This window comes from Salvelinus namaycush, chromosome 5, assembly GCF_016432855.1.
Source record: "Salvelinus namaycush isolate Seneca chromosome 5, SaNama_1.0, whole genome shotgun sequence".
Classification (NCBI taxonomy): Eukaryota; Metazoa; Chordata; class Actinopteri; order Salmoniformes; family Salmonidae; genus Salvelinus; species Salvelinus namaycush.
The window spans coordinates 29,581,757-29,596,065 of NC_052311.1; the positions used below are offsets into that span (position 1 = coordinate 29,581,757).

General features: G+C 43.4%; 4 protein-coding genes across 4 annotated transcripts; all 4 read left to right on the forward strand.

The window, feature by feature from the left end:
- The first annotated feature begins 2,281 nt into the window (after window positions 1–2,281).
- On the forward strand, window positions 2,282–4,681 carry LOC120047021 (protocadherin gamma-A5-like). Its single transcript, XM_038992568.1, has one exon. The coding sequence runs from the start codon at window positions 2,282–2,284 to the stop codon at window positions 4,679–4,681; it is 2,400 nt and encodes a 799-aa protein (XP_038848496.1).
- A 612-nt stretch (window positions 4,682–5,293) lies between these two features.
- LOC120047022 (protocadherin alpha-7-like) lies at window positions 5,294–7,823 on the forward strand. Its single transcript, XM_038992569.1, has 2 exons — window positions 5,294–7,654; window positions 7,773–7,823. Exons 1-2 carry the CDS (start codon window positions 5,294–5,296, stop codon window positions 7,821–7,823), a joined length of 2,412 nt encoding a protein of 803 aa, XP_038848497.1.
- Window positions 7,824–8,307: 484 nt separating this feature from the next.
- Window positions 8,308–10,792, forward strand: LOC120047023 (protocadherin alpha-7-like). The gene is made up of 2 exons (XM_038992571.1): window positions 8,308–10,665; window positions 10,736–10,792. The coding sequence occupies exons 1-2, from the start codon at window positions 8,308–8,310 to the stop codon at window positions 10,790–10,792; spliced, it is 2,415 nt and encodes an 804-aa protein (XP_038848499.1).
- A 487-nt stretch (window positions 10,793–11,279) lies between these two features.
- On the forward strand, window positions 11,280–13,664 carry LOC120047024 (protocadherin alpha-13-like). Its single transcript, XM_038992572.1, has one exon. The coding sequence runs from the start codon at window positions 11,280–11,282 to the stop codon at window positions 13,662–13,664; it is 2,385 nt and encodes a 794-aa protein (XP_038848500.1).
- The last annotated feature ends 645 nt before the right edge of the window (window positions 13,665–14,309 follow it).

Here is a 14,309-nt window from a genome sequence, read left to right on the forward strand (position 1 = left end):
TGTTATAGCAGCAAAGGGGGGACCAACTCCATATTAATGCCCATGATTTTGGAACGAATAGGTGTCCACATACTTTACATGCATTGTAATTTAAAGCCTCTTCAAGCCCATCAAACACTAGTCAATATCCTTGTGTTCTATCCTCTGTGACATCATCACACAGCAGGCCCACGGTGCCTCCATCCACACTGCCTCTGCATCTGCCTCCTGATTGCCACATATGAGCATTCACACACAGGGGAGGGCTTGATGCTTAGGACAGGGATCGAGTGACAGAGGGGGAAGTGAAGGTGGGGTAGTGCAGGATAGAACCACAGGTCCCAGAATGGTGCGTTATGGGGGTTTAAGGTAATTCTTTGGTAGATTGGGAAGGTTGTGTATGGTTTTAGTTTCATACATGAATAGCAAGGCCATCAAACATCTAGGCCTATACTGTGCTGAAACCTTTCATTGAGTTACAGAAGCACATATTTATCTTCCCTTGGCCAAACAATAGCGGGACTCACTCTCCCTGTATCCAGGCGACGGCAGTATGTCTCTTAATGTGCAAAATCTAAGCGGAGAGGAGGGGGGATATAAGAGAGTGGACAATTGAGGAATATTTTACACAAACCTTGTAACATAAATGAGGACAAATTAGGAGAAGCGTGAAAGAGAAAACATACCCGTAGATTTCATTGTCTACCGCAGGCATTGCCCCTTCATCCCTCTCCCTTTTTTCTTTCTCCCCTCCGGGCCTGCTTTCTTTCAGCACCAAGGACAGCGACCTGCCTCTCGGAGCTCAGTTGCCAGGGCAACGAGCTGCAGGGGTTGGTGGTGTGCTCTGAAGCAGCCTGTAATTTGATATTGTGACAAGCCTCAGCTCGCGATGCAGCATCCGGGTAACGCATATATCATCTGCAGAGCTTTCAGTGCAGTGATTTAACATTTACATTCAGCAGTGTTGTTGAAAATAAGGATACAATCGTTAACTGGCCGTTTCAGAATAGCAGAATACACATGTCATTGCAGTACTCTTGGAAATGGCAGTGTTGGAGAGCGAGGGAAATGCAGACACCAGTGTGTGTGTGTGTGTGTGTGTGTGTGTGTGTGTGTGTGTGTGTGTGTGTGTGTGTGTGTGTGTGTGTGTGTGTGTGTGTGTGTGTGTGTGTGTGTGTGTGTGTGTGTGTGTGTGTGTGTGTGTGTGTGTGTGTGTGTGTGTGTCGGGGGTCATTCTGTCCGTAAATTTGGGTTGTTCAGACTGCTATGGTCTTGTCAGCATTTAGTGTTCAGCCATGCAGCCAGTTACCATACTATCACACATGTGACGGGCAAGAAGACAGTCAATTGGCTCTACTGAACCTACCACTCTCAGCCATAGGGTGTCGCTGTTTACCCTTGCAAAAGTGGAACATGACAGGTGGCGCTAATAGCCCTGTCTAGAACAACACAACACAAACCTAGGGAAGTTAAGTGACATTACAGCGATTGCAACATTGTGACTTACTGACTATATTTCTTGTCATATGACATTTAGATGTTATTTTGGCTATTATTTGAATTTTAAAAACAGATTGACTTCTTAAAGTTGTGGTATAAAGAGGCTACCCCCTACTCAAAGTATAAAATAAATAATGTATATTGTAAGAAGTGGTACAATTAGGTTGATCTGTAATGGAAAGCTTGTTCGATTCAATTCTAAAGTACTTCCAAGCCAGGGCATGCCATCCACGACATGCATCATGATATCAGACACAGTGATGAAGGCGTTAGCCGATACTCGTTGGTGTATTGTAATAATGACTTAGCCCATACAATAAATACTTTTTAACTTTCAAACCCACACGAGTGCCTGGACTTTGATTTTTTTTAATGCCACTTAGTAGGCTTGTGGTAACATTACCACATTAATTTGTGGTAATAATTTTTGCTTTTAAATTACAATTCCCCTCTAAGAGCACCTGTGGTTGTGTTGGAATTCACGAAGAGCTCATTTTACTTCATAATATGTTGGCCTACAGGTTATTGAACATTCAGAACCACACCGTGCTCAGACGCATGGTGGCGCTTTTACATCATGAGCGCGTTATAGAGGCGCGTGATAACGCGGCTCTTGAAGCGGTGAGGTATTCAGTAGCTGCCAAGACACAGCAGCTTTAAGACGGATGTTAAATAGCGCTATTAAATGGCTAAACGATGGAAATAATAAACAGTTATAGTGGGATCCTATGAAACGGAAATCACTTGTGTTATTTAAGATCCTGTCAGTTCTGCGTTAGGCCTATAGTTTTTCTGCCAAACAATGGCGATGCAAAACCGAAAAAGACGGTGGCTAAGCGGATGGGCATTTTGTAATTTTGCTCTTATTTTTCTTCATTTGAAAGGAGTCTCAGCGCAGATACGATACTCCATTCAAGAGGAATTAAAAGTCGGAACGGCAGTTGGGAATATAGCTAACGACCTGGGATTCGACACGTCGAGACTAGCGGACCGGAATCTTCGTATCGTGTCTGGAACAAAGCAGGACCTCTTCCAGGTAAACCAGAGAGATGGCGCTTTGCTAGTGAACCACAGAGTAGACCGAGAGGAACTGTGCGTAAAATCCGCGCCGTGTTTCATCAACTTGAAAGCGGTGATAGAGAATCCGCTAGAAATGCACCAAGTCACGGTCGAGATAATGGATGTAAATGATAACTCCCCTACCTTTCCAGATGAAACCTATAACTTAGAGATACTAGAGTCTGCTACCCCCGGAGCCCGACTCCAGTTGGAAGGAGCTCACGACCCAGATACTGGCGTATATTCTTTGCAATCTTATAAATTAAGCCAGAATCAATATTTTCGAGTAGAAATTGAGGACTTTGGCGAGGATGGCAAAATTCCGTTTTTGATTTTACAAAGACCTTTGGATAGGGAACACATAGCCCGATATGATTTGACGTTAACGGCCTTAGATGGAGGCAAGCCACCGAAATCGGGAACTCTTAATGTTACAGTTACTGTGTCTGATGTAAACGACAATACTCCTGTGTGTGATAAGCAGAAATATACCGTAACCGTAAAAGAAAACGTACCTAAAGGTACATTTCTATTGCGAGTTAATGCCTCTGATTCGGATGAAGGCGTGAATGGCGAGGTGGAGTATTCATTGCGAAGTAAATTCAGAGGTACGGCTGCTGAGCCATTTGAGTTGGACAGCAAAACGGGGGAGCTAAAAGTGAAGGGAGGCCTTGATTTCGAGGAGAAGCAGGTGTATGAGATGAAGATATTGGCCTCGGACAAGGGAGCGGTATCTCTCTCCACACACTGCAACGTGCTCGTCAGAGTGGAAGACGTGAACGACAACAGGCCTGAGATTGACGTCACCTCTCTGTCGAGCCGGATACCAGAGGACGCAACTCCCGGAACCGTGGTGGCTCTGATGGGGATGAACGACCTGGACTCCGGTCTAAACGGACAGGTAGTCTGTTCTTTACCGGAGGATTTACCGTTTGTTCTGAAGCCTTCTCTTGATGGACATTTCTTTTCGTTAGTCACCAATGATTACCTTGATAAAGAGTCGGTGCCTCGGTATGATATTACAATCACGGCTAAAGACTTAGGAACCCCTCCTCTGGCGTCAACTAAAGTCATTCAAGTGGAGGTAGTAGATGTTAACGACAATAGTCCGCTATTCACTGAAAACCCATATACATTTTATGTCGTTGAAAACAATAAGCCCGGTATGCCCATTTTCTCAGTAAGCGCGTCTGATGTTGATGATGGTGAAAACGCAGCAGTTTTATATTCTCTGGACCGTGGGAGCACTGGACAAAGCGTGACATCCTTCCTAAACATAAACGAAGGCAACGGTACCATTTACGCACTAAAGAGCTTTGACTTTGAAACCCTCAAAACGTTCCAGTTCTGCATCATTGCCAAAGACTCCGGGACTCCGTCTCTAAGCAGCAACGTCACAGTGAACGTGTTCATTCTGGATCAGAACGACAACGCTCCAGTGATCTTGTATCCAGTCAGCGCTAACGGTTCTGCTGAAGGTGTGGAGGAGATTCCCCGTAATGTGAACGCAGGCCATTTGGTGACTAAAGTGAGAGCCTATGACGCTGATATAGGATATAACGGCTGGTTATTATTTTCACTGCAGGAAGTTACTGACCACAGTCTCCTTGCTTTGGACCGCTATACAGGACAGATAAGGACACTTCGGTCATTCACAGAGACAGACGAGGCTGAGCATAAACTGGTCATACTGGTAAAAGACAATGGGAACGTTTCACTGTCGGCAACAGCTAATGTGATTATCAAGGTTGTGGAGCCCAAAGAGGCTTTTGCAGCTTCTGATGTTAAAAGTTCAGTAAAAGACGAAGAGGAGAACAGCGTTACATTTTATTTGATCATTACTTTGGGTTCAGTTTCAACGCTTTTTCTCATCAGTTTCATCGTGTTGATTGTAATGCAGTGCTCCAAACCCACATACTATTCCTCCAAGTATTTACAAGATACGAATAACGACGGGACGCTGTGCCACAGCATCCAGTACAGATCTGGAGACAATCGGTACATGTTAGTTGGACCCAGAATGAGTATAGGTTCGACTATAGTCCCGGGCAGCAATGGGAATACTCTAGTGGTTCCCTCAGAACACAGGAAGAGAGCTTCTGCAGAGGTAAGAACTCTCTCTCAATTCTTTACTGCCTATTAAGTTGGATAAAGAGAGATGTTTTGGATGAATGTGTTGCTTGTCGTTTTGTCTCTGCATAATGTCCGAGTGTGCAAACTCGCTGTGGTGGTCGCTGTCCATGGAGCCGAATTACCACAAACTCACTGCTTAGCATGCTAGGCTACTACCTCGGGTTTATTATCTGTTCTTTTGCGGTGTACTCCTTCAATTCAGTTTCTTCCTCCACCTCCCATATCTATCCATCTTCACCTTTATTCGTTCTTATGATGGTCGATTTGGATTGTAATTGGTATATTTGTTGGGTTTGATGCAACACGTAAACGAGTATCGCTCCCTCGGAGCGTATGTAGTGTTTGTGAATACCAGAATCCCGGACCACAGGGTGTCAGTGTAACACAAGGAGAATGTCTGGTACTTTGTAGACTAGGCCCCTTCTCTGGTCTGTTTTGTTCCACACATACAGAGAGAATATTGCGGACATCGGAACAAGACGTGATGTGATAGTCAGAGAATAGTTGTATTCCTTTACAGTGCTGAAACGTTGGATTCGTTACGGATTATTATGAGTTGGTCATCTGATAATTAAGATATTTCTTTTGTCATTGAGGATTGTGCTTACTTTTCTGTCTAACGATGGGAGATGGAAGACAAAGGCGCAGATGGGAGTACGGCTGGGTTGCTGTGCGTTTCTCTCTTCTGCTGTGCTTCGGAGAGCAGGTTTCAGCACAGATAAGGTACTCTATTCCAGAGGAGGTGAAAGAGGGATCCATTGTTGGAAATGTTTTTAAGGATTTGGGTCTTGACGTCAGTACTTTGGTGGAGAGACGGTTTCGTATTGTTTCTGGATCTAAGGACGCTCTTTTCCAGGTAAATCAGAACAATGGCGTCTTGTATGTTCATAAGAATATCGACAGAGAGGAGCTCTGTGATGGTAATAGCGCCTGCTTGATTGACCTGAAAATGGTTGTTGAAAACCCTCTAGAAATCCATTACGTTGGTGTAGAAATTACCGATGTGAATGATAATTCTCCCAGTTTCCCAGAGATAGCAAAAGGGCTGGACATTTCGGAGAGCACACACGCTGGATCGCATTTCCAACTGCCAGCTGCGCGTGATCTTGACTCTGGGATTAATTCCATTCGCTTGTACAAGTTAAGTCAAAACGCTAATTTTGAATTGGAAGTTAGAGATAGAGGAGATGAAAAGGTACCTTTTTTAGTTCTACAGAAAACGCTGGATAGAGAGCAGAAATGTGAGCACAGATTATTACTGACAGCAATCGATGGAGGGACTCCGCCGAGATCAGCCAATCTTAATTTGACGGTCACAGTGCTAGACATAAACGACAACCGACCTGTATTTAGTCAGGAGGTGTACACTGTAACGCTGGAGGAAAATGTATCCGTCAACACTGTTGTGATACAAGTAAAAGCTGTTGACTTGGACGAGGGTGTCAATGGTGATGTTGAATATACTCTCGGCAGAGATCTTAATCGTAACGTTTACGAGGCGTTTCATTTAGACGCTGTCACTGGAGAAATTCGAGTCAAAGGAGAGGTCGACTTTGAATCGACTGAAGTTTATAGACTTGACGTGCAGGCTTCGGATAAAGGACAGCCTCCCATGACTGTGAGCTGTAGAGTTATCATTAAGATAACAGATGTAAATGACAACAAACCAGATATAGAGGTGACATCCCTCTCTAATTTAGTTCCGGAAGATGCAAAACCTGGAACTGTTGTTTCTCTTATTAGTGTTACAGATAAGGACTCGGGTATAAATGGAAAGGTGTTGTGTGGTCTGTCGGATACTGTACCGTTTGAGTTAAAACCCTCATACCAAGATAATATGTATTCTTTAGTGACCAAGCAGCGTTTAGATCGAGAGCTAGTGTCTGGTTATGACATCACAATAACAGCCACTGACTGTGGTCAGCCTCCTCTGTCCACATTCGAAACTCTGAGCGTCCAGATATCAGATGTGAACGATAACAGCCCAGAATTCTCCCAAACCCCTCTTCAGCTGTACTTAGCGGAAAATAACGCCCCTGGTGCATCGATATTCTCTGTGAGCGCCACTGATAAAGACTTGAATGAAAATGCTGCGATTTCATATCACATAGTTAGAGGAGAAGGGACGCAGAATGATATGGCATCTTTTCTGAATATAAATTCTGATAATGGACATATTTCCGTGCTAAAAAGCTTTGATTTTGAATCCCTCAAAAAGTTCCAATTCCAAGTTGTAGCTACAGACTCTGGAACTCCATCACAAAGCACCAACGTCACAGTGAACGTGTTCATTCTGGATCAGAACGACAACGCTCCAGTGATCTTGTATCCAGTCAGCGCTAACAGTTCTGCTGAAGGTGTGGAGGAGATTCCCCGCAATGTGAACGCAGGCCATTTGGTGACTAAAGTGAGAGCCTATGACGCTGATATAGGATATAACGGCTGGTTATTATTTTCACTGCAGGAAGTTACTGACCACAGTCTCTTTGCTTTGGACCGCTATACAGGACAGATACGGACACTTCGGTCATTCACAGAGACAGACGAGGCTGAGCATAAACTGGTCCTACTTGTAAAAGACAATGGGAACGTTTCACTGTCAGCAACAGCTACTGTGATTATCAAGGTTGTGGAGCCCAAAGAGGCTTTTGCCGCTTCTGATGTTAAAAGTTCAGTAAAAGACGAAGAGGAGAACAGCGTTACATTTTATTTGATCATTACTTTGGGGTCAGTTTCAACGCTTTTTCTCATCAGTATCATCGTGTTAATTGTAATGCAGTGCTCCAAACCCACAGACTATTCCTCCAAGTATTTACAAGATGTGAATAACGACGGGACACTGTGCCACAGCATCCAGTACAGATCCGGAGACAATCGGTACATGTTAGTTGGACCCAGAATGAGTATAGGTTCTACTATTGTCCCGGGAAGCAATGGAAATACTCTAGTGATACCCGAACACAGGAGGATAGCTTCTGGAGAGGTAAGAGCTGTCTCTATAATTTTCTGCCTGTTAAGTCAGATAAAGAGACATGTTTTGAGGGAATTTGTTCTTTGTTATCATGTTTTGTCTGTGCATAATGTCCGGGTGTGCAAACCAGCCGTGTCAATCGCTGTCCATGGTGCTGAATTATCACAAACTCGCTGCTTAGCATGCTAGGCTACTACCTCGGGTTTTTTATCTGTTCTTTTGCTGTGCACTCCTTCAATTCAGTTTCTTCCTCCACCTCCCATATCTATCCATCTTCACCTTTACTCGTTCTTTGATGGTTAATTTGTGCTGGAATGTTACATTTTTATTGGTTTGGATCCTAAACGTAAACAATGATAACAACTCTCTGGGGTTATGTAGATGTTGTGATTACCAGAATCACGGACCACGTGGTGTCAGTGTAATACAAGGAGAATGTCTGGTACTTTTTAGACTAGTCCCCTCTCTGGTCTGTTTTGTTCCACACATACAGAGAGAGTATTGCGGAGATCGGAACAAGACGTGATGTGATAGTCAGATTAGATTTTGTATTTTTATTCGCTGACTAAACATTAGATTCTGTATGAATCATTACGAGTTGGCCATCTGATCCTCAGGATTGCATTCTTTCATTATTGATCGTGCTTATTTGTTTCTATTTAACGATGGGAGATGGAAGACAAAGGCGCAGATGGGAGTACTGGTGGGTTGCTGTGCGTTTCTCTCTGCTGTGCTTCGGAGAGCAGGTTTCAGCACAGATAAGGTACTCTATTCCAGAGGAGGTGAAAGAGGGATCTGTTGTTGGAAATGTTGCTAAGGATTTGGGTCTCGACGTCAGTACTTTGGTGGAGAGACGGTTTCGTATCGTTTCTGGATCTAAAGAAGATATTTTCCAGGTAAATCAGAACAATGGCGTCTTGTATGTTCATAAAAATATCGACAGAGAGGAACTCTGTGATGGCAATATTGCATGTTTGATAAACCTGAAAATGGTTGTTGAAAATCCGTTAGAAATACATTACGCCGGAATCGAAATCACGGACGTCAATGATAACTCGCCCAATTTCCAAGAGAAAGACAAACTAGTTGATATTTCGGAATCTACTCTTTCTGGCAAGCGTCTCCAGTTACCAGCCGCGCGTGATCCTGATGTTGGCGTTAATGCAGTACGTGTCTATAAATTGAGTCACAATGAACATTTTGATTTGCAAATAAGAGACAGAGGAGAAGATAAAATTCCATTCTTAGTTTTACAAAAACCCTTGGATAGAGAGAAACAATCTGAACACAGACTAGTTTTAACTGCAGTCGATGGTGGAAGTCCACAGAGGTCAGGGACTCTTAATGTCACTATCACTGTTCTCGATTCGAATGACAACAATCCTGTATTTAGTCATGAGGTATACTCGGTCACATTGCCTGAAAATGTCCAACCCGGAACTATTGTACTCAACGTTAAGGCAACAGATTTGGACGACGGTTCCAATGGTGACGTTGAATATTTATTTGGTAGTGAACTTCTTCCCAAGATATATGATGTATTTAGTTTAGATAAAGCTACAGGTGCAATTCATGTTAAAGGTTACGTTGACTTCGAGGACATTGATACATATAAACTAGACGTCCATGCCACTGACAAAGGGCAGCCCCCAATGAGTACGGATTGTAGAGTCATTATAAAGATACTCGATTTAAACGACAATAAACCCGAAATAGAGGTGACGTCCCTCTCTAGTATGGTGTCAGAAGATTCAAAACCAGGAACTATTATTTCTCTAATTAGTGTGACAGATAAAGACTCTGGTAATAATTGTAAAGTTTTGTGCGGTCTTTCAGACGACGTACCTTTCGAATTAAAGCCCTCATACCAAGATAATGTGTATTCTTTAGTGACCAAACAACGTTTGGATCGTGAACTCGTCTCCCATTATGACATCACAATAACAGCCACTGACTGTGGTCAGCCTCCTCTGTCCACATTCAAAACTCTGAGCGTCCAGATATCAGATGTAAACGATAACAGTCCAGAATTCTCCCAAAACCCCCTTCAGCTGTACTTAGTGGAAAATAACGCCCCTGGTGCATCTATATTCTCTGTAAGCGCCTCTGATAAAGACTTGAATGAAAACGCCGCGATTTCATATCACATAGTTAGAGGAGAAGGGACGCAGAATGATATGACATCTTTTTTAAATATCAATTCTGATAATGGCCATATCTCCGCGCTCAAAAGCTTTGACTTTGAAACTCTGAAAACATTCAAATTCCAAGTTGCAGCTACGGACTCTGGAACTCCGTCTCTAAGCAGTGACGTCACAGTCAACGTGTTCATTCTGGATCAGAACGACAACGCTCCAGTGATATTGTATCCAGTCAGCGCTAACGGTTCCGCTGAAGGTGTGGAGGAGATTCCCCGCAATGTGAACGCAGGCCATTTGGTGACTAAAGTGAGAGCCTATGACGCTGATATAGGATATAACGGCTGGTTATTATTTTCACTGCAGGAAGTTACTGACCACAGTCTCTTTGCTTTGGACCGCTATACAGGACAGATAAGGACACTACGGTCATTCACAGAGACAGACGAGGCTGAGCATAAACTGGTCATACTGGTAAAAGACAATGGGAACGTTTCACTGTCAGCAACAGCTACTGTGATTATCAAGGTTGTGGAGCCCAAAGAGGCTTTTGCAGCTTCTGATGTTAAAAGTTCAGTAAAAGACGAGGAGGAGAACAGCGTTACATTTTATTTGATCATTACTTTGGGGTCAGTTTCAACGCTTTTTCTCATCAGTATCGTCGTGTTGATTGTAATGCAGTGCTCCAAACCCACAGACTATTCCTCCAAGTATTTACAAGATACGAATAACGACGGGACACTGTGCCACAGCATCCAGTACAGATCCGGAGACAATCGGTACATGTTAGTTGGACCCAGAATGAGTATAGGTTCGACTATAGTCCCGGGAATCAATGGGAATACTCTAGTGGTTCCTTCAGAACAAAGGAGAGCTTCTGGAGAGGTAAGAGCTTTGCACCTCATAATATATGTATTAGCATGTTTTGTCCGTGGCTAACGCAACCTCTTTGCAGCAGCGGATGCTGGCCATGGTGCTGAACTACCAACTCACCGATTACTTTAGCTGGTGAGAGCATTATACTGCTAGGCTAACTACTGTACCTCAGGTTTATTACATGTTCTTCTGCTGTAGTCCTTCAATTCAGTCTCTATCTCTTCTGCTCACATCTACGCACATTCATCTTCATACTAGACATTCTTAACGACAATTTACTGGAGTTGGTGTTTCTGTTGGTTTGGACGCAAAACGTACGTTGATAACTCTCTCGGTGCCTATCTAGTTGTTGTCGATACCAGAATCCCGGACCACATGGTGTCAGTGTAACACAAGGAGACTGGTGCTTTGTAGATTAGGCCCTTCCCTTCTCTGGTCTGTTTTGTTCCACACATACAGAGAGAGTGGTGCGGACGTCAGAACAAGACGTGCTATGTTAGAGAGAATCGTCTATTATTTCGGTGCTGACGCATTGAACTCCGTATGGATAAGAACGAGTTGGCCATCTGATCATTAGGATTGTGTTTTTTCATTGAGGATTGTGCTTACTTTTCTGTCTAACGATGGGAGGAGGAGGACAAAGGCGCAGATGGGAGTACTGCTGGGTTGTTCTGCGTTTCTCTTTGCTGCTCTGCTTGGGGGAGGTTTCAGCACAGATAAGGTACTCTATTCCAGAGGAGGTGAAAGAGGGATCTGTTGTTGGAAATGTTGCTAAGGATTTGGGTCTTGACGTCAGTACTTTGGTGGAGAGACGGTTTCGTATTGTTTCTGGATCTAAGGACGCTCTTTTCCAGGTAAATCAGAACAATGGCGTCTTGTATGTTCACAAGAATATCGACAGAGAAGGGATTTGTAGCGGCAAGGTAGCTTGCGTGATAGACCTGAAAATCGTCGTTGAAAACCCGCTTGAAATCCACTATGTAGGTTTAGAGATAATGGATGTAAATGACCACTCGCCAAGTTTCTCTGAGAAAAATCTACACCTAGAGATAGCTGAAAATAAACCTCCAGGAGCTCGATTTGAACTCCAGCCTGCGCGTGATTTCGACTCCGGAATTAATTCTATACGTTCCTATAAGTTAAATCAAAATGAACATTTCGATATAGAACTGAGAGATAGTGGGGAAGGGGATACAATACCGTTTTTAATTTTACAGAAAGCCTTGGACAGGGAACAGAAGACCAAACATTCTTTACTATTGACAGCATTGGATGGGGGGAATCCACCGAGATCAGGTACTCTGAACATAACTGTCACAGTCCTTGACGCAAATGATAATCAGCCTGTATGTAGTCAGGACGTCTATTCAGTTACATTACAAGAAAATGCTGATATTGGTAGGTTTGTAGTTAGAATTAATGCAACCGATGCAGACCATGGGTCAAATGGCGTGGTGGAATATACTCTCGGTAGAAATTTAAAGCGGAGAGTACATGATATTTTCCTATTGGATAGCATTACTGGGGAAATTAAGGTGAGAGGCCCGGTAGATTTTGAAGAAAATGAGATGTACAGTCTAAATGTACAGGCGTCTGATAAGGGCCAGCCTCCAATGACAACTGATTGCAGAGTTATTGTAAAGATACAAGACGTAAACGACAACAGACCACAAATAGAGGTGACATCACTCTCTAATACAGTGTCTGAAGATTCTAAACCTGGAACTGTTATATCTCTCATCAGTGTGACAGATCAAGACTCTGGTATTAACGGAAAAGTTATTTCCAGTATAACTGAAAACGTGCCATTTGAATTAAAACCCTCATATAAGGATAACGTGTATTCTATAGTCACAAAGGGACGTTTAGACAGAGAACTCGTGTCCCATTATGACATCACAATAACAGCCACAGACTGTGGTCAGCCTCCTCTGTCCACATTCAAAACGCTGAGCGTCCAGATATCAGATGTGAACGATAACAGTCCAGAATTCTCCCAAAACCCCCTTCAGCTGTACTTAGTGGAAAATAACGCCCCTGGTGCATCGATATTCTCTGTAAGCGCTTGTGATAAAGACTTGAATGAAAATGCTGCGATTTCATATCACATTGTTAGAGGAGAAGGGACACAGAATGATATGGCATCTTTTCTGAATATCAATTCTGATAATGGCCATATCTCCGTGCTCAAAAGCTTTGACTTCGAAATCCTCAAAACTTTCCAATTCCAAGTTGTAGCTACGGACTCTGGAACTCCGTCACTAAGCAGTAACGTCACAGTCAACGTGTTCATTCTGGATCAGAACGACAACGCTCCAGTGATCTTGTATCCAGTCAGCGCTAACGGTTCCGCTGAAGGTGTGGAGGAGATTCCCCGCAATGTGAACGCAGGCCATTTGGTGACTAAAGTGAGAGCCTATGACGCTGATATAGGATATAACGGCTGGTTATTATTTTCACTGCAGGAAGTTACTGACCACAGTCTCTTTGCTTTGGACCGCTATACGGGACAGATAAGGACACTACGGTCATTCACAGAGACAGACGAGGCTGAGCATAAACTGGTCATACTGGTAAAAGACAATGGGAACGTTTCACTGTCAGCAACAGCTACTGTGATTATCAAGGTTGTGGAGCCCAAAGAGGCTTTTGCAGCTTCTGATGTTAAAAGTTCAGTAAAAGACGAGGAGGAGAACAGCGTTACATTTTATTTGATCATTACTTTGGGGTCAGTTTCAACGCTTTTTCTCATCAGTATCGTCGTGTTGATTGTAATGCAGTGCTCCAAACCCACAGACTATTCCTCCAAGTATTTACAAGATGTGAATAACGACGGGACACTGTGCCACAGCATCCAGTACAGATCCGGAGACAATCGGTACATGTTAGTTGGACCCAGAATGAGTATAGGTTCTACTATAGTCCCGGGAAGCAATGGAAATACTCTTGTGCTACCTGAACACAGGAGGAGAGCTTCTGGAGAGGTAAGAGCTGTTTCTAAGCATTAAACTTTGAAAGCATATTGCTGGTTATTTTTAATAATTTATCGTGCGTAATGAAATGTGTGACTGATGATGAAGCGGTTGCTGTCGACCCTGGTTGTGCTGAATTCGTGCTTAATGTCTTATGTTTGTTTTTGGGTTATATATGCATGAGTTATGATGACCTCTCTCAAATAGTTGGATAGTCATAGACCAGGCCCAAACAAGACTCATTAGTGTAATTCCCCTGTCTTCAAACTGATTTTCTGTGCGTAATGGAGAAATGGACTCGTTCATGCGGTAGCTGTCCACTCGTGTGGTGCTGATTTACAAAGTTAATTGCTTTTCCTTGCAATCGAGGTATTTACTATGTCAGTCTTTTACATATGTAGTCATCCAATCCATTTTTTCCTAATCCCTCTCCATGTACTCCCCCCCAACCTTTCCTCATCCCACGCCTGTAACTATAATATTGCGCTGGTACTTTTGCTGATGCTAATACAGTAATGTACAATCCTTCTAGAGCCTTGTGTACTCGTGGCAAGCAGTAGCTCGGTCCGCATGGTGTCGGTGTCACACAAGGAGAATGACTGACTGTCTGGTGTTTAGTATATTAGGCCCTGCCCCTCTCTGGGTTGTTTTGTTCCCAAATGCAGAGAGAGCTGTGCGGAC

What these genes read in the sequence shown, in the direction of transcription:
- LOC120047021 (XM_038992568.1), top strand. Translation starts at nt 2,282, where the DNA reads ATGGCGATGCAAAACCGAAAAAGACGGTGGCTAAGCGGATGGGCATTT.
- LOC120047022 (XM_038992569.1), top strand. Translation starts at nt 5,294, where the DNA reads ATGGGAGATGGAAGACAAAGGCGCAGATGGGAGTACGGCTGGGTTGCT. An exon ending in GGAGGATAGCTTCTGGAGAG is followed by an intron (nt 7,655 to 7,772) that starts GTAAGAGCTGTC and finishes TGTGCAAACCAG; the next exon opens with CCGTGTCAATCGCTGTCCAT.
- LOC120047023 (XM_038992571.1), top strand. Translation starts at nt 8,308, where the DNA reads ATGGGAGATGGAAGACAAAGGCGCAGATGGGAGTACTGGTGGGTTGCT. An exon ending in AAAGGAGAGCTTCTGGAGAG is followed by an intron (nt 10,666 to 10,735) that starts GTAAGAGCTTTG and finishes ACCTCTTTGCAG; the next exon opens with CAGCGGATGCTGGCCATGGT.
- LOC120047024 (XM_038992572.1), top strand. Translation starts at nt 11,280, where the DNA reads ATGGGAGGAGGAGGACAAAGGCGCAGATGGGAGTACTGCTGGGTTGTT.